Below are 22672 nucleotides of genomic sequence, written 5' to 3'. Positions count from 1 at the left end.
AACCATCTGGATGAAAAAAAAAAAAACCTCCATCAGTTGCACGAAAAGATGATTTATTCATTTTTTATCAAATTTTCATTATTTATTTTATATGAAAGAATGTGTTATTTTTTTCTGTTTGGGAAAGACAAGGTCGTATGTCATCTCTGGCTATTGCAGCTTGGAAAGCTGGTTTAAAAATCTTTTTTTTATCCTGCAGCAATCAGAATATTTTTTCACCCAGATGTTTTGAGAAGTCTTTGAGAATGGAAATAGTAAGTTCTGTTGAATGGCCTGGGGTTTCCAGAAATTACAAGGTATTTCCTTTTTCAGAGAATAAGATGCTTGGCTCTGTGACTCAAATGTAATGGTAACATGTGGGAGGCACAGACTGGTTGTCGGTATGAGGCAAAGGCAAAAGCAGTTGTGAATCATGTGACAGGAAATGATCTGTGGGAGAAAAATCATGTTTGAGCTCAAATTTCAGGAATCAAACAAATTGTATTTTACTCTATATCAAGTGTAACAAGACTTGTTGCACTTTCACTACTTTGACATGTTAATTTTTGTTTATCAGATCACATCTGATGAACAAACATTACGCTGAGTAAATGAAAAAGGACAAGAAAGGATGAAAGGAGACAGACAGAGAATGTGAGGAAGGCAGAGTCAGAGAGAAGAAGAAGAAAAACATTAAGAAAGAGATTAAGCAGGAGAAAAGTGTGGGAGTGAGAGAGAACGAGGGAGAGACAGAGGGAGTAAGAGTGGAGAGGAGGGAGGGAGGGAGGGAGGGATGGCTGCTCATCAGAGTTAATGATGTAGAAAATCCCCCAATTAGAGCGTTTTCCTGTGTTGCAGGATGAGTTCAGAGCGGGGTCCTCTGACAGCCCGAGGATTAGTACCCGGGCTGGGCCGAGCCGAGCCGGGCCTGAACAGACACTAACTAACTGCTGGACAGCTTGGCACTGCTCAGCTGGGGCCGGGTCGGGGCTGTAGCCACAGTTAGGGGCCCGGGGTAGGCATGCGTTTAGGCGGAGTGAGTGGCTCAAAGAAAAGCATGGGAAAAAGAGCAGCAGCAGATCAACATGGAAGAAAAAAGGTTCTGGTGGGGAGTTATTTTCTACACTGCACAATCTCAAAATTATTCAGATGTGAGCCACGTAAGATTTTTGCGACTGTTTTTGAAAGTTACTCTCTATCCTGCCTTTTGCTGATTCCCTGAACTTCTTAAAAACATGTATCTGTTTTCTAAAATTATTTAACATTTGGACAGGAAGTGCCAAAAGAATGAGGGTAAAAATGTGTGAGAAAGACTATAATGCTCTTTGCTGATGCATTAGTTTTGTAACAGCATTACATCCCAAACATAACCTAATCTTATCTGAACATCATGACTGTACTGAAAATCAATTTGTCCACATACTGCTTAATGTCAAACAATAAATAAATCACAAGATGGCAAAAATCCTGAGTCTTGTAGTGTTAAGACACAGGAACACAGCCTTTAATCCTCCTGACCTGGTACTGGCCGATGAGTCTCAGCATCAGTCTGCCCCTTCACACAATGGTGAAGTCATCATTGATGAAACATAACCAATAAAAACCCTGTTCCCTCACAAGGTGTTCACCTGCAAGTAGAAGCAAATACATAGAAGCAGACATACTGGACTTGAGTCAGACTTATGTCAGGAAAGAGACTGAAGCATGGAGATTCATTCTTGACCTTGTGGACACACAATATATGTGGTACTGTTAATATCACTGATGCAAAGTCGCCATACCCCGCTATACCTGCAGCTTTTGAGTGACTGTGTCCCATTTGGCCCATGGCCTCAGTCAGCACAGACTAGACACTTGACCTGAGACTTGAGAATTTAAAAACTTGACCAAAACAAACCAAAAAAATGTGAGTGAAAATATGTATAACATGCATTGCATAGCATAATTGAAACAACCAGGTATCAGCAGAGGTGGAGCCAAGTCATTGTCACAAATCAGAGTCTTAATTCCCAAGTCAAGTACCAGTACAAGACAGGCAAGTCCTGAGTCAAGTTCCAAATCCCAAAGTTTGAGTTTCAAGTTCTGAACAAGACATAATGAGCTCCTCATCGAATGTAATGCCATTTTAACAACAGAACAATAAAATACTAAATGTAATAAAATCATGAATGCTTTTTAAATTTTGTATTTACTTGTTAAAACTAGTTTAATGGAAGTTGTTTCGTCTCCATCTGTAATATTCAACCTGCATGTTTTGCATACTTATTATTAATCATTGAGTAATGTGTCGAATTGCTGGGACTGAATAGCGTTCACTTCAGCTGATGAGGAAATTAAGTCAATTAATTAATTTGTTTTAATTTATGGCACTTTTTTTAAATAACATATTTTTTAATCTTTGAGCTTTGGGAAAGGTATCAAGTATTTCCAAGTCAAAAGACTCAGGTCCAAGTGAAGACTTAAGTCTGACTCGTGTCCAAGTCATGTGACTCAAGTCCACACCTCTGAGTTCAGCTATGAAAAGAAACACTATTAACACAGCTTTATCCAAATGCTGTGTTTTTATAATGGTCCATATTTTGTGACTTGAGCAGCAGGAAATCCACTTCAAAGAAGTTTTCTTCTACAATTTAAATGTTGAAAGTAATTAAAATGTGAGCAAATAAGATTTTTTTATGTTAGTCCGTTATTCTGAGAGACTTAAACTTGACCTGCAGTTTGCTTATAAAGACCTGAGATTTAACTTGGACTACAGTAGCCCCAAAAACCTAAAAACAGCTCTGCAAATAAGTGAAGAAAATACAGGTTGCCTAGTCATAATAGGAACAGAGCAAAAGTATTATAAAGTGTATGTTTCTCAGCATTATCAGTGTGAAGGTGATCCATTCTAGCAGTTGCACACGTTCATGTTTTCCTTTGTAGATGTCCATCTTCACAATTAAAGGTTGTTGACTAAATTGCAAACAGGAAGACAGGCAAATTTGAGGAAGCCCTTACTCACCTCGACTAAACAGTTACTGTGTTCATTAACAACAACCGAGTCCCTAATGACTAATTGATTAATTGTGCAGTCTATTATTTCGCTCCTGCACCCCAGTAGATCTGAAAGGGCCACGGCTGGAGTTAACAGTCTTATTGGAGAGACGCGTTCCTTGCAAAGGACAATAAGGGAAAATAGCGGAATTAATTGGGTTTGATTAAGAGAGCTTTTCAATGGGACACAGCTTTTTCGCATGACATAATTAGAGGTCAGTTAAGGGGTGGACGGGGGATTTGCTTGTTGGCGCCAGTGTTGTGTGGGTGTGTCTGTGAGAGAGACAGATAGGCAGACAGGGAGAGAGAAGGAGGGGGTGCTTCCTTCACACTTGTAGAACTATGTTGTGTGTCTGATGTGGTTACATTTCTATAGGCTCACTCACCAGAAAACACACAGTGAAGTTCACAGGGGGCCCTCTGTGTGTGATTATTATCACTACACTTGTCAGCATTAAAGACACGGTGCTCAGTCTTTTGTTGCAGCTACATGCTCATTAGCAGCGCACGCAGAGATAATGTTATTGTATAGAATAAGGGCGGTGACAGAGGAGGACACTCAGTGTTTTTGGATGAGAACTAAACATGTAAACAAACTCTTATCATTCATCACACACAAACACACACACTATGAATTCATAATCCTGTTACAGTATAATCTGAAATAGGAGGAAGGGCACACAAGCCATGAGATCTAAAAATACATCTGACCTGTTGTGAACCAAAACCAGGCTTCACGCCTGATTAGATTAGCAAATATTTCATCACAAGTCCGCATCTGCATTTTTTTTTCTCAGAACAGTCGTGTTTTCACTGTTCTCTGCTTTACTGGTATTCTGAACGAATATCAAGCCCGAAACTGTTCAGTGGAGTGAATACAGTATTTAATCCCACAGACGAGAGGCATCCACCCTACTGACGTGTCCTTAAGCAAGGCATTACATTACGATAAACTACACTACACTAAACATGTTCAGTACTGGACTAGATGGTCTAATGAAGTGGAAGGAGAATCTCTCCTTTGGGTGTTGTATCATATTAGCAGTGATGGAAGAAGTACTCATGGCCTTTACTTCAGTAAAAGTAAAAATACCATGGTTTAAAAATACTCTATTACAAGTAAAAAGTCTGAATTCAGAATGAAACTTAAGTAAAAGTAGAGAAGTAGTATCAGTAATAATGTACTCAGAGTATCCAAAGTGAAAGTATAATGCAAAATAGATCCTTTCATAGTGTTATATTATCATAGAACATTATATTATTCTGTTTTTATCACTGAAAAATGCATGCAAGAGCATTTCGAAGTTATAGTTTGTCAATGTGGAGCCAGTATTCTGCTGGGTCATACAGTAGTGACATCATATCATGTAAGCGTATCATGTTTTGTACTGTAAAAAGTAACTACTAGGAGTAAAAAGTATATTTCCCTCTGACATGAAGTTGAAGTAAAATACTTAAGTAAAGTTCAAGTAGGCCTATGTCAAAATTGTACTTAGGTACAGTACTCAAATTAATCACTACTTTTGTTACTACACTTGTATTACCCTGCATCGGATCAATAAACTTTATCTCATCTCATCATGTTTATCTATTCTTACATCAATATTGTTATTAACGTCCTGAATTCACACAGCAATCCACCTTTTCAAGGCCCAGGTTTTGACTGTACCATAAGATAAATGTATTTTTGTCAGACTGCAGGTGAGGATGTGAGTGCAAGACAAGACCAGCAATTGTTAAAATAAATTCATTTTTAAAAAATTATGCAAGCCTAAGCTGGTTTCGGACCAGTGGTGTAACGTAGTAGCAACGGGCCCTAGTGCATGCCATTGTGCACATATTGTCTCGTCACATGATCACCCTTCACATTAGATGACATCAGTGTACATATCACCCAACAATCATCCCTGCATATCTGTATATGACAAAAATACCAAAGAAAACAAGAAATTGTTAATTTAATTTAACAATTTTAGTAGTTGATGTCTCTGACAAATAGCTGTCCGTTAGTCACTCACTCTACAGCAGGAAACACCACTTCAAAATGAAGCTCTGTGCTAGAAATTCACTGTACTTAAAAATAAAATCGGTTATTTACATACTTGACACGTTTGCGTCACCTGTGGTCCATACAGAATGGACCCGCGACCCACTTTTTACTGCGACCCACTGGTATTGACTGTTTACCACAAATAAAGATTGGTGTATATAGAATGATACACAGAAAATGGCACTGTTTTTAATTTACTGAGAGAACACAGGCATATTTCCAAGTTGGCAATCCCTCATAAGGGCCCACTCTCCACCCAACACATTGCTGGAGGGCCCACTCTCTCTATGGGCCCCTCATCTCACGGGCCCTCAGTGCAACCAAACTGTCTCCACTGTCCATATTTACACCCCTGTTCAGGACTTGGGAAAAGTACAGTAGAGCCTGCAGCAGTCAGTGCACTCCTGCCTCTAGCAGGGTGTGGAGAGTTTGAAAATAGAACCAGCACGCCCTCTATGGTTAGTACTTAGACATGACAAGACACTCAGTAACACAATAACATACAGTATATTTAAATGAATTCAACTTATACAGTTTTCCACTTTGATCCATGTTAACTACAAAGACTTGTATTATATTTATCGTTTTCTTGGTTTGATCTAGCTACTTCAGAGCTTCGTTGTATTTTAATGAAGTTGACTTACTTGTATTTTATTGTTGCACACATTTGATTAGATAAATCTGTGTATCTGAAGACTTTTACTGTTAGATATGTTGTTTCTATTGTATGTGCGGTAGCACAGTTCAGGACAGACTGAACTATTGTTTTGTAATACTTTAAATACCTCACAGTAGCTCGCTGTAAAACTCCCAGTGACTACAAACGTTGCACTTCCGTGTTTTGATTTGAAAGTCATACGTCACAGGGTGTCAGAGCTCCCACAATGCAGCACGGGCTAAAGTGAATTACATTACACATCTGAGAGTGAATAACTTTAAATATATCTCCTCTGTTCATCTGATACCTCCGTGAACTGTCGGTCCTGTTTGGCATTTGTGAGGTGATCTTCAGGGACTGGCTCGCTGTCGTATGTATGCTGTCTATCTCAGATATACTTGGATTAGCCATTAGCTAAAGTAGCTAGCGCTAGTTATCATTACCTAGCTTCCCCTCTTCAGTACAAACATGACTCTAATAAACTCAATATAATGATATTGAACTACGAACAAGGCTCTTAAAAATGCCAATCGTTGCTTTGAACTGGCTGAGAGTTACTCGTGTCGTAAAGTTACAGGAGCTAACATGTACTTCCTCCAAATGTAGCATCAACTGAGTGTTAGGATTAATTTTCACTGAATATATGCGTGCTGTTATTTATTTAATCCAAATGATTATGGTGTATTTAAGGAAGCAGGGTGCTGTGAGATATGTCAAAGGTTTTTTATTTTCTGTTAACAACATGCTATACAGTGTCATAATCCCCAAACTACCTTACTTTCTGGTTTTTCAGGTTTAAATGGGCGTGTCTGTGGTCCCAGGGTCCCATGTTCCTCAGCTCAATACCCTCCTAATATGACACATTAGGGGCCTTTCAAAGGGTTTTATGCTCTCAGCAATGTTTTTGCCCATGGTCAAGGGTTCATTTTGTGTATTTGTAAATCAATATGTTAAAATCACCCACCTACAGTTAAAAACCTACTGATAGTCTCCTTGAAATCCACACCCTCAAATTGTGGGCAGGACAGTTTTCTTGACTTGTACATTGACACCTCCACAGAGGCTGAGTTGATTTTTATCAATTATACTTTGAAACATTCATCTCCATTTGTAATTTGAATTGCGGAGCTAGCCCTTACCAGTCTCTGACAATGTTAGTTAATATTAACAGACACAGGACCCTGGAAAACAGGAATGACCCTGTTTCAATCAATATTTTCAGGATACTAGCTAAAAAACATTTTGGCTAACTTCCTAACCTTGCATCACTGGAAGCCTTCCAGAATACAAGCACTAAATCAAAACAAAAAACAGCATTTCAATGTAACTGTTGAGTTCATGTTTTGTGTGTTGGACAGATCTCCAACGTCCCAGCCTGTGGCTGTGGGATCAGGACTTTAGGTTAAGATGGATCCAGAATATGAACACCGCCTCCTCCGCCAAATCAACATTCAAAATGACAACTTGAGCCCTATTGTGAGTCCCTCTGTTTATTTGTGATCTTTAATAATGCAAATGTTGTACATCAACACACAACTTGAGGTATTGTTGATAATAATTTGTTTGTTTTGCAGAAACTGACGCAGAGTCCACGCGGTCGGACGCCCCCCAGCTCCCCGCTGTCTTCACCCAGTAAACTTGGAGACAGATTTATTCCAACCAGAGCGGGGGCAAACTGGAGTATCAACTTCCACAGGATCAATGTATGATCAGTTTGTGGGTACATGTGTTGAGGAGTGTGTCTGTGCTTCTGATAGAGAAAAGTGATATTCATGTGTGTAATGCCTAACAAAAGCTTTAAGTTTACAGTGTGTTTGGGTGAAGTTGATCACTGTATGAATGTTATGCCTGAGAAAAGTTTGTATCTCAAATTAATGGCAGTGTCTGTGGTTTTTAGGAAAATGAGAAGTCGCCAAGTCAGAACAGAAAAACAAAAGATGCCACTTCTGATAACATCAAAGGTAAATAAATATTGTAAAGCTGATTTTGCTTATCTTTCTACTTGCTCATGTGCATCCAGGACTGTAGTTTTGTGCTTGTGTTATACAAAAATGCTTTGCAGGGATTGTGGGTTACTGTTAGTAAACACAACATTCAAACTTTTTTTTTTTATTTAATCTTTATTTAACCAGGAAGATCCCATTGAGATTAACAACCTCTTTTTTAAGGGAGACCTGGCCAAGATAGGCAGCAGCAAGTACAAAACACAGTTACAAATTACACAGATAAAACACAAACAAATAAAAGAAAGAATATGATTACGAAAAACAAGTACATGTAGTGGAGTCGGCCTCAAGTATTCTCAGTTTGGATTTAAAGGTGCTTGAAACAAAATTAACCCTGTTAGTTTCCAGTCATTTTGCAACATATTCCATGCTAAAGGTGCAGAGTAGACAAAAGCCTTTTTACCCAATTCAGTACGGGCATATGGAACAGAAAGCAACAAGTAGTCTTGAGAATGAAAGGAGTAAGGACCAGCACTTCTCTGTGCAATTAAGGAACAAATGTAGGAAGGCAGTAGACCAAGTAATGCCTTATATATAAAAGTATACCAATGACTGAGCCTTCGGGTGGCCAGAGCAGCCCATCCAACCCGAGAGTATAACTCACAGTGGTGTGTCAATGGTTTATAATTAGTAATGAACCTTAGAGAAGCGTGATAGACAGTGTCAACCATATGAAGACATTTAGCAGAAGCATTCATATATAAAAGATCTCCATAATCCAACACTGGTAAAAAGGTAGCAGCAACAAGTCGCTTTTTTGTATTAAAAGAAAAACATAGCTTATTTCGAAAGTAAAAACCCAGTTTTATCCTCAGCTTCTTCACAAGTTTCTCTATACGCGGCTTGAAAGTGAGGGAGTCAAGACACCCAGGTATTTATACTCGTGAACCACCTCTATTTCATTTCCCTCAAGAGTGGTCACTGAGGGGATAATTTGTGGCCTCTTCCTAGAATTAGAGAACTAGAAACTCAGCTCCTCCTCCCTACACCACTTGTATGTGAACTGCAAGGTACCACTCTAGGAACATTACATTTGTTTAAATGGAAAAGCTATCAATTTAGCAAGCTAAGTAAGCTAATCACCGATACTTCCCTGTGCAACAGAAAACAGGCCAACTCTGCACCTCTCTTCGTCCTGTCCTTCAGTGCTCGGCAGCTAAAGTGAAAGTGAAGCAAACACCAAATTCACTCTCATCTTGGAACGAGATTTGTCTGCTTGGCTGTTCGCCTCGCTGTATTTGCGTTTTTCTGGCGCTGTGTCTGAGATATTCTCAGTAGTAGCATTTGCTTGGATGCCTGCTGCTTATGGTCTGGCACCTGGTTGCTACCTTTTTATTAAGTCTGGTCCTCACCAACGCTCTGTTGGGGTACATGCCCAGAAACGTCCTGAACACAGCAAAATAAGAAAATACAGGCAGAGGGCAGAGTCTCTACAGAAAGATACACCATCACACACTTCTAGTGAATTTTAAGTGATGATTGAGAGCGATTGCTTCTGTATGAAACTATGCAATGTTTTTTAGAGAAATCCTGCATGGATCACCTTTAACTTATGTTTTTGTGTCATGCAGCAGATGGGCTGGCCTACTCTGCTTTGCTGAAGAATGAGCTGCTGGGAGCAGGAATAGAAAAGATCCAGGACCCTCAGACAGAGGACAGGCGTCTACAGCCATCAACCCCAGAGAAGAGAAGTCTCTTCAATGTAAGAACATTTCATCTCTTCCTCTTTATGTATTGAATTATATAACGCATTGTTCGCACAGTGCCAGAACAGACACATTATGCACACAGTATGCTCTAGAAGTCTTGAGTTGGAGTAAAAAAAACAACATAAAAGAGTAAAATTCCACCATTCAGTGGGTTTTATGTTATTTTAATGAACTTGTAGAGAATATGATGGTTTCTGCTTGTGTGTTCTTTGCAGTATTCACTTAATGTCAAGAGGTTGTCACCAGATGATAGCACCAACATCTCCCCCTACTCTCTATCGCCTGTCAGCAACAAAAGGTAGGAGCACCATTTTTAACAATTTTTTTTTAAATCTCTTGTTTATCGCACTGCAAACAAATAAACTGTAAAATTTGACATTAGAGTTTCACAATGTCCAACTTTTCTTGTTGCAGTCAAAAATTACTGCGTTCACCAAGAAAGCCAACTCGCAAGATCTCAAAGATCCCTTTTAAAGTCCTGGATGCTCCCGAGCTGCAGGATGACTTTTACCTCAACTTGGTGGACTGGTCGTCTCTCAACGTGCTCAGTGTCGGGCTGGGTACATGTGTTTACCTGTGGAGTGCCTGCACCAGCCAGGTACTACAGAGTGTTTACACAACTGATTTTAGAGCATGAACTGAATTGTTTTCTGTGTTTGTATATTTGTAAAAATACTCTTGTGTTTCATGGCAGCATTCATTACTGTGCCAAACCGTTGATATCTGAATTGTCCTTTCCTCAGGTAACAAGGTTGTGTGATTTATCGGTGGAGGGAGACTCAGTCACGTCAGTTGGGTGGTCCGAAAGGGTAAGTACACACAGCTTACTACCTTCAGAACACTGTCAAGGTGAACTTTTGGTAGAGTTAGTTTTCCCTAATGAAAGGATTCTTCATGTTTTAGGGTAACCTAGTGGCAGTGGGGACACACAAAGGCTATGTTCAGATCTGGGACGCTGGTGCTGGGAAGAAACTCTTTGCCCTGGAGGGACACACAGCCAGAGTTGGTGAGAACATTTGCAGTATTTGAACTCTGAAAATGGGTCATAAATTGACTTAACAAGACCGCTAAGGTTACAATAAAAACAAATGAACTGAAAGCCAACAAACTAGAAAGCGTAATTAATGTTTGAAATTCTCGCTAATCGTCTCCTGACAGCAATTATGCATTTTAGTCAAATGTTAGGAGTGTGACCGAGCATTAATTAAGCTTTCCTCTGTCTGCAGGAGCATTAGCATGGAACGCAGACCAATTGTCTTCGGGAAGCCGTGATCGTATGATTCTTCAAAGAGATGTGCGGACCCCTCCACTCCAGTCAGAGAGACGGCTGCAGGGACACAGACAGGAAGTGTGTGGCTTAAAGTGGAGCACTGACCATCAGCTGCTCGCTTCTGGTGGCAACGACAACAAGGTACAGTTGTTGTTGTTAGTGAACATGTGTCCATGTTTGTGTATTTATTCATTGTGTTTATTGATGTGGCTGTTATTTGTCATCTCAGTTGCTGGTCTGGAACCACTCCTCGCTGAGCCCAGTGCAGACATACACAGATCACCTGGCTGCAGTGAAAGCCATTGCCTGGTCCCCCCACCAGCACGGCCTGCTGGCCTCTGGAGGCGGCACTGCTGACCGCTGCATCCGATTTTGGAACACCCTGACCTCACAGCCGCTGCAGTGTATGGACACCGGCTCTCAGGTCTGCAACCTGGCCTGGTCCAAACATGCTAATGAGCTGGTAAGTGACTCCAGATACACACTTTACATGGTTGATTTGCTGACTATTGTATAAAATTCTAAAGAGACAATTGTGATAAAGGTCACACTTGCATTGACAATAAGGTGTTACATGACTGCTTTTTTAAACATCACATTAATGCCTTAAAAAGCTGTTTTTGTACTTAATTTATATGAGTTTGCAGACAGTAGTGACAGTAGACAGTCTCTGCCTGTTCCTGAACTGACTGCTGCTGTAATTCAACCAGCAAACAAGTCCAAGGGGATTGAAGGAATACTTCACTCACAAAATAGCCATTTGTAAATAAATTAGTCATGCTGCGTTACCTTGAATTCCTGAGAAAACTTTGTTTTTCTCAAATACCTCCACGGAAATTGGCAAACATAATGATGTACTGATTGACTGGGGACCAAGTTTAACAACAGCAAAACTATATCAAATCATCCGTTTACAAACTCTCACACAACTTCTGCAGTATAATCCAAGTCTCATTATCCAGTTGTACGCTCAGTGCTTCCTAAACACCTGCATTTTCCCTAAAACATTACTATTGGAAGTGAAACTTATCTATGCTTTCTTCAGACTAAGGTTGTTGTTTTTTTAGCAAAAATGCAAGTTTGAGAAGTACTGAGCAAACAACTGGATATAGAAACTTGGATTATACCAAACGTATTGTGTGAGTCTGTAATCTGATGTTTCAATATAATTTTGCTGTTGTTAAATATGGTCTCCAGTCAATCAGTAAATCAATATGTTCGCCATTTTCCGTGGAGGCATGCAAGAAAAACTATTTTCTTCAGAAATTGTAAGTAACATGTAATGCCTAATTGATTTTGAAATGGTCATTTTGCAGGTGAAGAGTTGTTATATCCATGTTCGTTCTAAAATATATTTTTTAATTTTAATTTGATAAACCATGGTTGTAATAGCTAGTCTTTTATCTTGTGCCAATGTTTCTCAAAATTAAGACAACATATGGACTATGTTGGTGAAGATTTTCAGTCATCCAGGTCATACTAATCTTATGACTGGACTTGCCTGAGTCTCTGGAAGACATTTCACCTCTCATCCAGAACTGAAGAAGCCTCTTGGATGAGAGTTCACTTAAGAACATATGGAGTACTGTCGTCAATTAAAGTGTTTTTCTTTTAAATAAACCTCTTAGGAGACAGAGCATATGTTATTATGTTGTTTTCCATATTTTGTCATGATATACTTTGGACAGTGTACCTGTTTCGACAGGAAGAAATGTTTCCTCTTTGGCACAAAACGCAAAATATGCATTGTTGAGACCAGTACTGTTGTCAATCATCAAGACCGACACTGAGAAGATGGTCTTGTTAGTTTGCAGTAATAACATATAAATGTGTCTAAATGTTACCAATTCATTTATAGTGAATTACACAAAGCCTCCATTGAATTTCTATATTGCCTCTTTCTCCAGGTGAGCACTCATGGATACTCTCAGAACCAGATCTTGGTGTGGAAATATCCAGCTCTCACTCAGGTTGCCAAACTCACAGGACACTCCTACAGAGTGCTCTACCTGGTCAGTGTGTGTGTGTTTATTCTGATGAGATCGTGATCTTGCTGCATGTCATGTTAATGCAACAGCTGGCCATATTTGCCGGAACATCTGGCAGGTTCATAAAGGTGTTTTTGGTTTTTTTTTTGGAATATTAGGCCATGTCCCCAGATGGTGAAGCGATTGTGACGGGTGCTGGAGATGAGACTCTACGCTTCTGGAACGTATTCAGTAAAACAAGGTCGACTAAGGTGAGAAAACACTTTTTGTGAAGAGCACTCACAGACTCCTTCATAACTTCAAAATAATTAATCAGGTTTCTTTATATTTTGTTTCAGGAATCTGTATCAGTTTTAAATCTCTTCACCAGGATACGGTAACTGTAAGGAACTATTAGAAGTCTAAAACTTTATTTTGAGTGGATCCTGGTGTCATCACTGGATAGCTCATCACCATGGTGCTAAGGACATACAGTACAACCTAAGGCAACTTGTGACTTTTTTTTTCCACAGAGGAAATGGCAGCGAGAACAACTGAGCATGTTTTCCATTCATGCCAACAAGTGTTTGGGAAATTATTTTTGAAGTCTGTGCTCTTGTTATGAATATAACATTTTTTTTATTCAACAAAAAAAAAATCGAAGTGGATTGATTTCCATTTGTTTTGTATTTGCAACACAAAATCATGGGCCTTACTTAAAAATATTGTGTTGTGGAGAGAGCATTTTTAGTTTTTGTTTAACTCAGGTCTTATTTATTTAACGCTGCAGTGAAATCCTCAATGGAGAAAATGCCTTTACATATTGTGACTAAAACATAAAAACAAAACATAATCACCCATTAAGGCCTTTACAGTATGTTCACCATGTTTACTGTGATCCTTAGAGTACTAAGGTTGAGAGTGGTTGGCTGAAATAATGCAGTTTTGCTCCTGTGGACAGAAAGTCTAATGCTGTGCATCAAGACATACTACATAGTTGACTCTTTGTAGTAAAGGAAGAAATAAAGACGATGGAACTGAACAACCAGTGTATGTTTCCTTTTTGCCATAACAAATACCACTACCATGTATTTTGGGCTTAATTTGGTTTGGTTGCACTTTTGTTACTAGATTAAATTTTGTAATGGTGCATCTCAAAATGACAATTAAAAAAGCATGATTGTTTAATGTTTATGCAGCTGATCTGAACGATAAATGGTATTCTTTTTGACTGGTGATTTTGAAACTTCTTTAATTCATTATCATGCAGTGTTATTGACTGTTTACTGAATATGTGGTGGATTTACCATTTTGTACTCATTTATGCCAATGGAACAGTGCATACTAACAAAAGAAAACAAAACAAAAAATACCAAGGATGTAACCAGAGAGCACTGAATAAATAAATATTAAAAAATGGATGAAGTTGAATCAACTTTCCAATTATATAATTCTATGTACATTACATATTTTCTTTAATTATGTGGGATTTTCCTATTAATTAAATCACATCCAAAATATTCTGTATCCATGACAACAACAGTCTACAACCAGAGGCGGCGCTGCTTCAACGGATATGCTAACCGGAAAGCGAATTTACGTTGACCCGCCCTACTCTACTTTTTGCTACCTCTGATTGGCTTACCTTAACCAACGTCACGCCTCTTGTATAAACCTAACCAATCCAACCCACGAAGGTAACGAGTACTAGCCAATCAGAGGGAGAGTAGGGCGGGTCATGCTTTCGCCGTCCCCAAACTGCTTGACCGGATATACTGTGAACGGGCGGGAAGTTGAAAGTTTGAGTAGTTCAGAGAAAAAAAAAGCATTGATATTAGCAAGTTAGCTGTTGTAAAGTAAAGTTGCACCTTCCAAACGAGAAGAGTAAGCTCAAGGACTATGATAAATCAAATGTGGTCCACGACTCAAGCTAACTAACGTTACGCTAGCTGAAAAGACTATTAACGACAGTCTGCTGGAGGTGCTAGCTAACGTTAGCTAGCTCGCTAGAAGTTGTTTACTTTCTGTCGTCTGTCAGGATGGCGGACAGAAATCTTGTGCAGGAGCTAAAACGTTGGGCGACAGAGGAGTTCAATCTGCCCCCGGACAGCCTGCCAAATGACAGCTATTTTAAAACGTGGGTATCAGCTTTACATTTGCTAAACCGATCTTTGAGCTCCTTTCAATTGATGTTTAATTTGCAGCGTTGAACAAACGTAATGCTGTTTATTTGCTTTTCTAGGCTCTGTATTGGAACAGGGAAGTCAATATGGAAGTACATCATTCAACACGTTTTTCAACAGAGGTTAGTATTAACACTGCCTTCATGTTCTGTAACCCCTCAAACACTATGTTTGTGGTAATGTTGATTTCTTGCATGCCATTCCAGAGCTAACTCAGACACTATTGAAGAAAGAAGACAGAATATCATGGCATCCGAAAAATAGCTTTATCTCCAAAATAAACTGTAGTCTCACCTTCTGTATACTATTTTATAAGCAAATAACTAATGACAGCTTACTGACGAGTTCCCTATCTTTCTAGGAATGTGAGGATCATACGTGGCAATCTTCAGTGGTATCCTTTCTGGCCCTGATTGAGGATTGTAAAGCTACCAGTGTCTTTACAGTGGCCATGCCAACTTCATGTGTACATTTTGGTCATTTGGTTACTTTTGTAAATGTCACTGAAAAGTCACTTTGGCAGAAGAGTCTGTATCTTGCTCAAGACTTGATGCTGTTTGTATGTTTATGTTTGGTCATTGTACAGTCTCTCTGCCACCAATCTGAGTGGTGTACTCCTGTCATTGATATGGGTGCTTTCTTGGGGAGTCCTGAATGTCCCTGTTCAAAACCTTGCAAGACCTGTATGCTGCGACCTATTTCCACTTTCTCTCTCTGTTTTCTGTCAATTGTCTTCTTAGCTGTCTTATAATGACCTCAAAAATGATTTTAAATATGCCCTCCTTCTATACTATGTTTCACTCAGTGTACGCTGAATTTTCTCAGCCACTATGACCACTCTGTGTTTTGCATTTTTCCAGTAATTTCCTTGACATTATGATCTTTAAGGTACAAAGTTCTTCAAGACAAAGAGGTAGGCTATGTCTTGTTTTGCTTCTTTGTGATTCGTTTCTATTTCTTGATATACCTGCTTGTTTTAGTACTTGATCACACTGATGATACACAGTGTGGATTTTTTAATTTTTGTAACAAAGCTGCAGATAAACTGAAATGTGCTTTTTGTCTGCTGGTGTTTTTGCATGTTCAGTTGAAGCAGGTTGAGGGCCAGAGTGAGACTGCTAAGCAGAGAGAGCTTCAGAAGAAGATTGAGCAGCTGAGAACTGAGATCAGTCACCTGGACTCTCAGATCAGTGGAACAGAGGAACAACTGGCTACACAAGGTTAGTCCATCACATGCTGTAAGGCCTTGGTATCTGATCAGACCACATCACAGAAGGCAGAAAGCCAGCTCATTGCTGCTGTTTGCTTTGCTTCCATCCTTAAACAACATTTTAAGTGATCTCCCACAACAGTGTTTTCTACTGTTTACTAACAGAGCAGTCCATCAGCCACACCTGGGCCCAGGTGGAGGACAGCCGGCAAAGAGAACTGCTTTTACAGGCCTTCAGGCAATGCTGCCTTTTGGGCCGCAAGGTGCTGTCTGATGACACACAAAAGATCAGTTGGCACTGCCAGGCACTGGAACAAATGGCAAAGTAAGGCAGAACATTGGAAGTTGTGGTAACATAAAAATGAATGAAGAGGGATCATTTACACACCTGCATTAATCATGTTGTACATAAGTATGAACTGTATTCTGTTTTGCAGGAAAGCTGAGATTGAAGTGCTGTTTGATAACAAGCCCTCCAGTAGCAGTGATGGTGACAACCTCAACTCTAAAGTAGCAGCAGAGGCACAGGTCCTGGTAAGAGCTGCCTAAATCTGTTATGAGTAGAGTTGAGAGTGCACTTTATCTGACACAAGTGTTGGCACGTTGCTGCTATCTGTGGGTACATGTTTCAGTCAGAAAAATTAAGAGTAAATAGGGCAGCTGACAAAAATGCTACACAGTGGTTGTGTTCAAAATCATTCCCTCTTTCATATATAGTGCACTATATTTACTATTTACTTTATTGATGATTTCTTTATGATGATTACTTTATTGATGATTTCATTTCAGTGTCAAAGTTGTGTGCGGAATTTATCTGTATAGTGCCCTCAAAAATGTGCACATTGAATGAAAGAAGGAGTGTCTGTGGCAGGTACACTACTTTCTGCTAACAACCCCTCAGTGCAATGATCTGCAGGTATCAGAAATCTCAATTCACAGCCCACTCGTAAACTACTGTATATAGCGTATCACACAGGGAGCAATGAACGAGTGAATCATTTGGAACACACAATTCCATCTCAGGTGGGAAACAGCAGTACATTGCTGGTCTTTTCAGTATGTATCTAGTTATGCCATCTTCAGGGTAAGCTCACAGTACTCCAACTGGTGGAGACACACTGATTTGATGTTCTTTTGCCAGCTGTTTGAAAACATCACTGGAAATCTACATGTCTTTTAAGAAATTACTCATTTGGATCCACATTTATTCTCACAAATCTGTAACGTAGACCAAGATGCCTGTAATATATCAGTTGCTGACGAAAGGAAGTCATCTCATTTCTTTTATTTTTCTCTGTTAGCGTGAAGTGAGAGAGCTGTGTGACGACAGGGTCCACTTCTATCAGTCTTTACAAGAGAGTGAACTGAAAACATCGCACTCTGCAGCCAAACAGTAAGGACTGCAGTGTATACAGAAATCAAGTATTCAAAAAAACTGTCTTTTATTATATTGTCAGCTTCACTTTGTTGAATTCATCGCTTCTCTCTGTTTCTCCTCAGTATGAGTCGTGAACAAAGGACTGCTGTGTTTCAGTACTGGCTGAGTGCTGTAGAGGTAGGTGTATTTTAATCAGATTTCACTAAATATTTTGGTACTTATACACTGTTAATTTTCAATTTGAATTAATATGATGCCTGTTATGTCTTTAGAACCTGTTGGGTAATTATCCTCCAAACCAAGTTCTCTCAGCGGTGGAATATTTAGCATCCAGAGAGCAGAAGGAACTAGAAGAGAAACTTGCCTCTCTGGATGTGACACGGGATGTAACAGCTCTACGGTAAACTCTATTATAATGTTCTCTCTTCCTTAAAGACTATTAAAAAAATGCCTAAGTTTTCAATGCAATAATATAGCATTTTAATTGCAGGTTCCGCTACGAAAGCAATCACCTACTGGACATGTCAGCAGAAGAGGATAATGAGTTGCCATCAGTTAAGAGCCTCTTAGAGGTGCTAAACACAAACACACATATCATACACTGCAAAGTAATATTAAGGAAGTTTCACAGTGGAGAAAACATGTTTGTGTGTTTCCCTGCATTTGTGATGAAAATATATTTTTATATGTGGAAATGCACTTGTTTGTTGTTCTAGGATGCTTGGGAAGAGGTAGCACAAAGTTTGGTGGAACTGGCCCAGACCCGCTCCAGAGTTCAGGAGCTTCAAAACCAGCTTCAGGCCCGCAAGAAGGAGGCTGAGCAGGAGGTGTCTGGCATTGCAGATGAGCTCCACAATGACAGCTTGGCACTGTAAGCACACTCAATATAGAGTTTGTTGCTGAGGTTCCCACAAGTCATAAAAAATGTATTATCCCAAGAATAATGTTTTGGTGATGGAATTTTGGACAACAAACGTCAGGAAAAGGCACAGAATGATTTTGCAGTAGGAGCTCATTATTGTCAAGCAATGTCTAACAGTGTATTTTTCCTTTTTTCTCAATTTAGTCTTATTCTTTGCATGTTTTCTTACTTTGTTTTGCTTTTTTTTTTATGTCTGCATTTGCAATAAATTAGTTGCGAACAGTCAAATTAGAGACTGTTGTGATATGGACAAATGAAGCACTTGTTACAAAGCATTTACTTTGTTTTCTCTCTGTTGTTGTTAGGTCAGCTCTAGAGGTGGAACTTCAGTGTGTGATGCAGGCTGCAGTCAGGGATCATATCAGAGATCGGTGTATCCAACTTGATCAGCACGCCAGAAGCCGACAGGAGGCACTTAGGAACCTCCGCAGCCAGTGGCAGAGCATCCTTGACTTTAGGCAACTAGTGGTGAGAGTGAATTGACAATATGAGACCTCTCATTACCTTTGCTCGTGTTACTCTTGGATCAAGCATTTCCGAGATGTTTCAGAAAATATTGGTGATTATTTAGGACAGTGTAGTCAAGAGGATGTGGTTAAGTGTGCTCTTAACTGCCTGTAGATAACATCTTAATTTGCCACACCTTTAAAACACAGAGGTGTCAGTATTTCTCCAATATATATAATTCCACATATTCTGTTGTTGTGTTTCACCAGGATCTCAGACAGGAGCATATCAGAGGTCTGATTAAGGGGAACTCCACAGCCAAGACAGAGCTGATGCGTCTGCACACAGAGGTGCGGAAGTTCTCTATCTATGACCCTTAAGTAGAGAGATTATTTATAAGACTTCCTTAACTCTGTGGTGAAAGAAATGTTTTGGCCTCTTTCAGATAAAAAAAAAACTTTTTCCACACTAAAAGCAAATTTTTAAATGTCTCTTAAGGATTTATATGCCTCTGCCTTTTTTCAGTTGCAGGAATTCGTCCGGGCCAAACTGGCGCCACACTTTGAAGTTGTCACCGCTGCAGCCAGCAGTCAAAGGAACTCCATCTCTAAGGAGGCCAGACAGTTGGGAATGGTCTCACTTCCTGCCCTGGACCGTAGGACTGTTGAAGGGTAAGCACAAGTTGCCTGATACCCAAAGGGGTAAACTTCAGTAAATTTACATTTTCTGTTGTTTCAGAGTGCAAAGAATCCCTGCATCATGGTTGTCCATCCATCGCTTGAAGTCCCCGACCTTCACCAGCTTGTGTCAGAGCCTGGCATTCCCACTGTACAGGGTGAGTCCAGGCATTTGATGCATCAGTCATTAATGACATCTCATTCTTCTTTGTCTTCTTGCTCAGAGCAACACTATATATGCTTGTCAGTACAAGGGTTAAGTCAAGTTAATAGTTGATGATTCTTTTAAAAGACAATTCAGTAAGTATTAGCTATAATCTTGTAATTGTTAAACCTGTGGAATAGTGCAGGATAAAATTGTTTCTCTTTTTTAAATGCTAAAATATATGAAGAGATTATCATTTATATTAATTTTAAACTTTCTAAACAGTATTACAAAGTGTTGAATTACTGTACAAAAGACCATAACATTGTGTTGTCAGACTGGCAGACCATTGATGCGTGACTTAGCATCTGAAGTTTGTCTTTGGACACTCACTGCATTCTTATAAAAGTTGTGCTAGCAGCTCCTAAAGTTCACATTGCTCCTTAAATGGCTCATCCCCAGAGTGGTTTTGATTTGCAAGCTGACTGCCAACATGCTGTCAATGCCATTGCTTGACCCCACAGTCCTCTCACCAGCAGATCTGATAAAAATATTTTCCAGAAAAATCAGTTTTACTGCACAAAGGCACTACACTGTCAGTTTTGTACCTTATAGGCAGCTTTTTGAGGATATCCGGGAATCTTACAAACACATGATGGGTAGTTTTTTCTTTTTGTCTTTATTTGAAAGGATAAACTTAAGCGTGAAAGGAGGAGAGGGGGGGGGGATGACATTGCCTATATACGTGGGGCACCTGCTCTAACCACTGAGCTACTGGGTGCCCAGAATGCGTTTCATGTAATGGAATTTCTTCGCCTTTTACTTTTTTCTCTGACTTTAAATCAAACAAATTTTTTGTCCTTCTTACATTTCAGGCTCCAGAGGAGTTGTGTTCCCAGGCGCGCTCCCAACAGCTTGAGTTGCGTTTTCTCCGTCAGTTGCTGCAACTGCACTCTGCCACTGTGCAGAAAACACAGAAGGAGGCAGAGTTACTGCATGCACCTGATCAAAAAGGTAATCAAGAGATTTCATGAGCGAAGTTTTTAACATGCTGCATGAAACTGTTTGTGCAGATATTGTATATGAATTTATTTTCCCTGAACAAAAATATGTTTTAAGAATCATTTTACACATCAGTACAAACTAAACTATTGTTTGTCTCCACTGTGCCTGTTAGCTCTGCTGTCCAGAGTCAGGGAGGAGGATCAGAAGCTTCTGGAGGCTCTGGTACCGAGAGTCAGAGGCCTCACCCAACGTAGCGCCCAAGGCCTATCTTATGGGGCACAAGTCAAAACTGCCATCTCCTACTGGTGAGGCACATTTCTGAAGTAGATTACCTATAGTAAAACAATAGATGCACCACAGTTAGCACTTTTATGGTGTGTAGTTTCCTTTAAAAATTTCATTTACAAACCAGCTTCATTGCTGAGATCTGGGGATGAGCCACCTTGACACAGCTCTACAAATCTGCTGTCTAAACATATTAACAAAGCCACACCTGCAAGTGAAAATGAAAGTGAATGTGAGAAGTTATCACTCGAACCATCTTATCTAAACATCCTTAGTTTCCTAAAAACATCTTCCTGGTTTAACTTTGATACTGTAATTGCATTAAATGTGTGCAGTTTAACAATGCAATGGATGATATGTGTACATTGATTTTGCTTTAAAGTTTAACTGTCTGTTCAAGGGAATAACAGAAACAGTACATTGAATTGAACATCAGTTTATTGATGGGATTTTGCACGTATTTGTCATTATGAGATATTTGTACATCAGAATACTCTAATTAAACATTTCGCACCAGCCTGAGCTGAGTAAAATTTAAGTTATGCTCAAAAATATATAAGGAGGACCCTGGTTGTTTTCCTTCATCGTTCGTTAACTGTAGCTTCAACCTTTGCTACTTTCATGTAGAGTTTTGTTGTAGACATTAATGTATTGTGTTATTTGGGTTTATACCTTCAGTCAGCATTTTAGAGTCTGGTTTCCTGGTGAACTTTTTCTTTTGTGTGTGTATACATATAGGTGGGATCAGCCAGCCCAGCATGTCCTGCCTGAAGTCACTAAAGGAGGACTGTCTTTTCAACAGTGGCAGCAGAGATGGAAGCTTGCTGCCAAAGCCTCTTAGGAGACACCTCATCACTAGAAAATACAAAGGAGATCCTTCACAGCAGTGGTTCTCAATTTGCAGTCCTTGAGGGATTTCCAGGGGGTCCCCAGAAAAAGGGGAAGATTATTTTCTCAGTTTAATTCACTACAGAAGTGAGCTCAAAGTGAATAAGAGTGACTATTCTGATCATGGGTTTCACTTCCTGTATGGTTATCTTCTCAAATGTAGCTGACAACTAATTGTTGGGGGCCAAACTTTTGAATCCACCTACTCAAATGAGTTTGAGTTGACTAGAAACAGAGTATAATGAGTTGACAATTCTGGTGGGAAAACTGCAGAATTTTGGTCTTGATCATAACTTAAAACAAATTTTATTTCAGATGAAGGTCCCTGAAGTGAAATCTTATAAAATGGGATGGGAGTCCATGCTGTACTGTTTCAATATAGATGTCCTTTACACAACAAAGGTTAAGCACCACTTCTTACAGCACCTTTCAGTGGCAGAATGACTGTGCTACAATAGTTAGAGAATGCACACTTCTGTTTTTCTGTTTCTCATGCGCAGTAATCCTCTTTATGTTTTGTTTATGTTACCATGTAAAAGTCAGTCACTAATAAATCATTTTAAATCCGAATATTTGCTCCTGTTTTCCTTGAAATGCACTGAAAAAACACAATAAAGTTGTTGGTAACTGCCTCTTGGTCCTGTATTGAACGAGCTGGATCAGTGCTGCACTCTGCTCGCATGCACACACTGAATGAGCTGCAGATATCTATCATTAGCCCGGTATTGATCTGTCTCACAGCCGGTGCTCTGTCCCATCGTTGATTTTTGTAGTTACGGGCACGGTGAAGAAGTCTGAAGCTATCGTTTTGCATGGAGTAACATTGTTCCTTTGTAGCAGTGAAGGGGGAGTGGAGCAAT

At 39.6% G+C, this 22672-nt stretch overlaps 2 protein-coding genes across 5 annotated transcripts; both read left to right on the top strand.

The window, feature by feature from the left end:
• Positions 1 to 5926: 5926 nt before the first annotated feature.
• LOC126397063 (fizzy-related protein homolog) lies at positions 5927 to 13717 on the top strand. Of its 4 annotated transcripts, XM_050055540.1 has the most exons (15): positions 5927 to 6090; positions 7079 to 7196; positions 7295 to 7423; positions 7618 to 7681; positions 9298 to 9428; positions 9651 to 9733; positions 9850 to 10033; positions 10179 to 10244; positions 10339 to 10441; positions 10662 to 10846; positions 10935 to 11168; positions 12613 to 12717; positions 12852 to 12944; positions 13032 to 13075; positions 13206 to 13717. In XM_050055540.1, exons 2-14 carry the CDS (start codon positions 7128 to 7130, stop codon positions 13071 to 13073), a joined length of 1488 nt encoding a protein of 495 aa, XP_049911497.1. In that variant the 5' UTR covers positions 5927 to 6090; positions 7079 to 7127; the 3' UTR covers positions 13074 to 13075; positions 13206 to 13717. The 4 variants fall into 4 exon arrangements, with proteins under 4 accessions (XP_049911497.1, XP_049911498.1, XP_049911495.1 ...); XM_050055541.1 differs by having other exon boundaries at positions 9301 to 9428; positions 13032 to 13717; XM_050055538.1 differs by having other exon boundaries at positions 13032 to 13717.
• Positions 13718 to 14418: 701 nt separating this feature from the next.
• On the top strand, positions 14419 to 22659 carry haus5 (HAUS augmin-like complex, subunit 5). Its single transcript, XM_050054467.1, has 19 exons — positions 14419 to 14809; positions 14915 to 14977; positions 15217 to 15249; positions 15744 to 15768; positions 15943 to 16075; positions 16231 to 16390; positions 16503 to 16599; positions 17367 to 17458; positions 17566 to 17620; positions 17716 to 17843; positions 17934 to 18015; positions 18160 to 18314; positions 18671 to 18833; positions 19082 to 19162; positions 19338 to 19483; positions 19551 to 19647; positions 20510 to 20648; positions 20812 to 20944; positions 21663 to 22659. The coding sequence occupies exons 1-19, from the start codon at positions 14712 to 14714 to the stop codon at positions 21763 to 21765; spliced, it is 1983 nt and encodes a 660-aa protein (XP_049910424.1). The 5' UTR covers positions 14419 to 14711; the 3' UTR covers positions 21766 to 22659.
• The last annotated feature ends 13 nt before the right edge of the window (positions 22660 to 22672 follow it).

The sequence above is a fragment of the Epinephelus moara genome, chromosome 10, assembly GCF_006386435.1.
Source record: "Epinephelus moara isolate mb chromosome 10, YSFRI_EMoa_1.0, whole genome shotgun sequence".
In the NCBI taxonomy this organism is placed as follows: domain Eukaryota; kingdom Metazoa; phylum Chordata; class Actinopteri; order Perciformes; family Serranidae; genus Epinephelus; species Epinephelus moara.
The sequence above is the reverse complement of the archived record's forward strand: the minus strand, read 5'-3'. Positions and strand labels throughout refer to the sequence as shown.

Coding starts and splice junctions, on each gene's coding strand:
- LOC126397063 (XM_050055540.1), top strand. CDS start 7,128: ATGGATCCAGAATATGAACACCGCCTCCTCCGCCAAATCAACATTCAA. Junction 7,424..7,617: donor TCAACTTCCACAGGATCAAT/GTATGATCAGTT, acceptor TGTGGTTTTTAG/GAAAATGAGAAGTCGCCAAG. Junction 9,429..9,650: donor AGAAGAGAAGTCTCTTCAAT/GTAAGAACATTT, acceptor TGTTCTTTGCAG/TATTCACTTAATGTCAAGAG.
- haus5 (XM_050054467.1), top strand. CDS start 14,712: ATGGCGGACAGAAATCTTGTGCAGGAGCTAAAACGTTGGGCGACAGAG. Junction 15,250..15,743: donor ATACGTGGCAATCTTCAGTG/GTATCCTTTCTG, acceptor ATGATCTTTAAG/GTACAAAGTTCTTCAAGACA. Junction 19,484..19,550: donor GACCGTAGGACTGTTGAAGG/GTAAGCACAAGT, acceptor CTGTTGTTTCAG/AGTGCAAAGAATCCCTGCAT.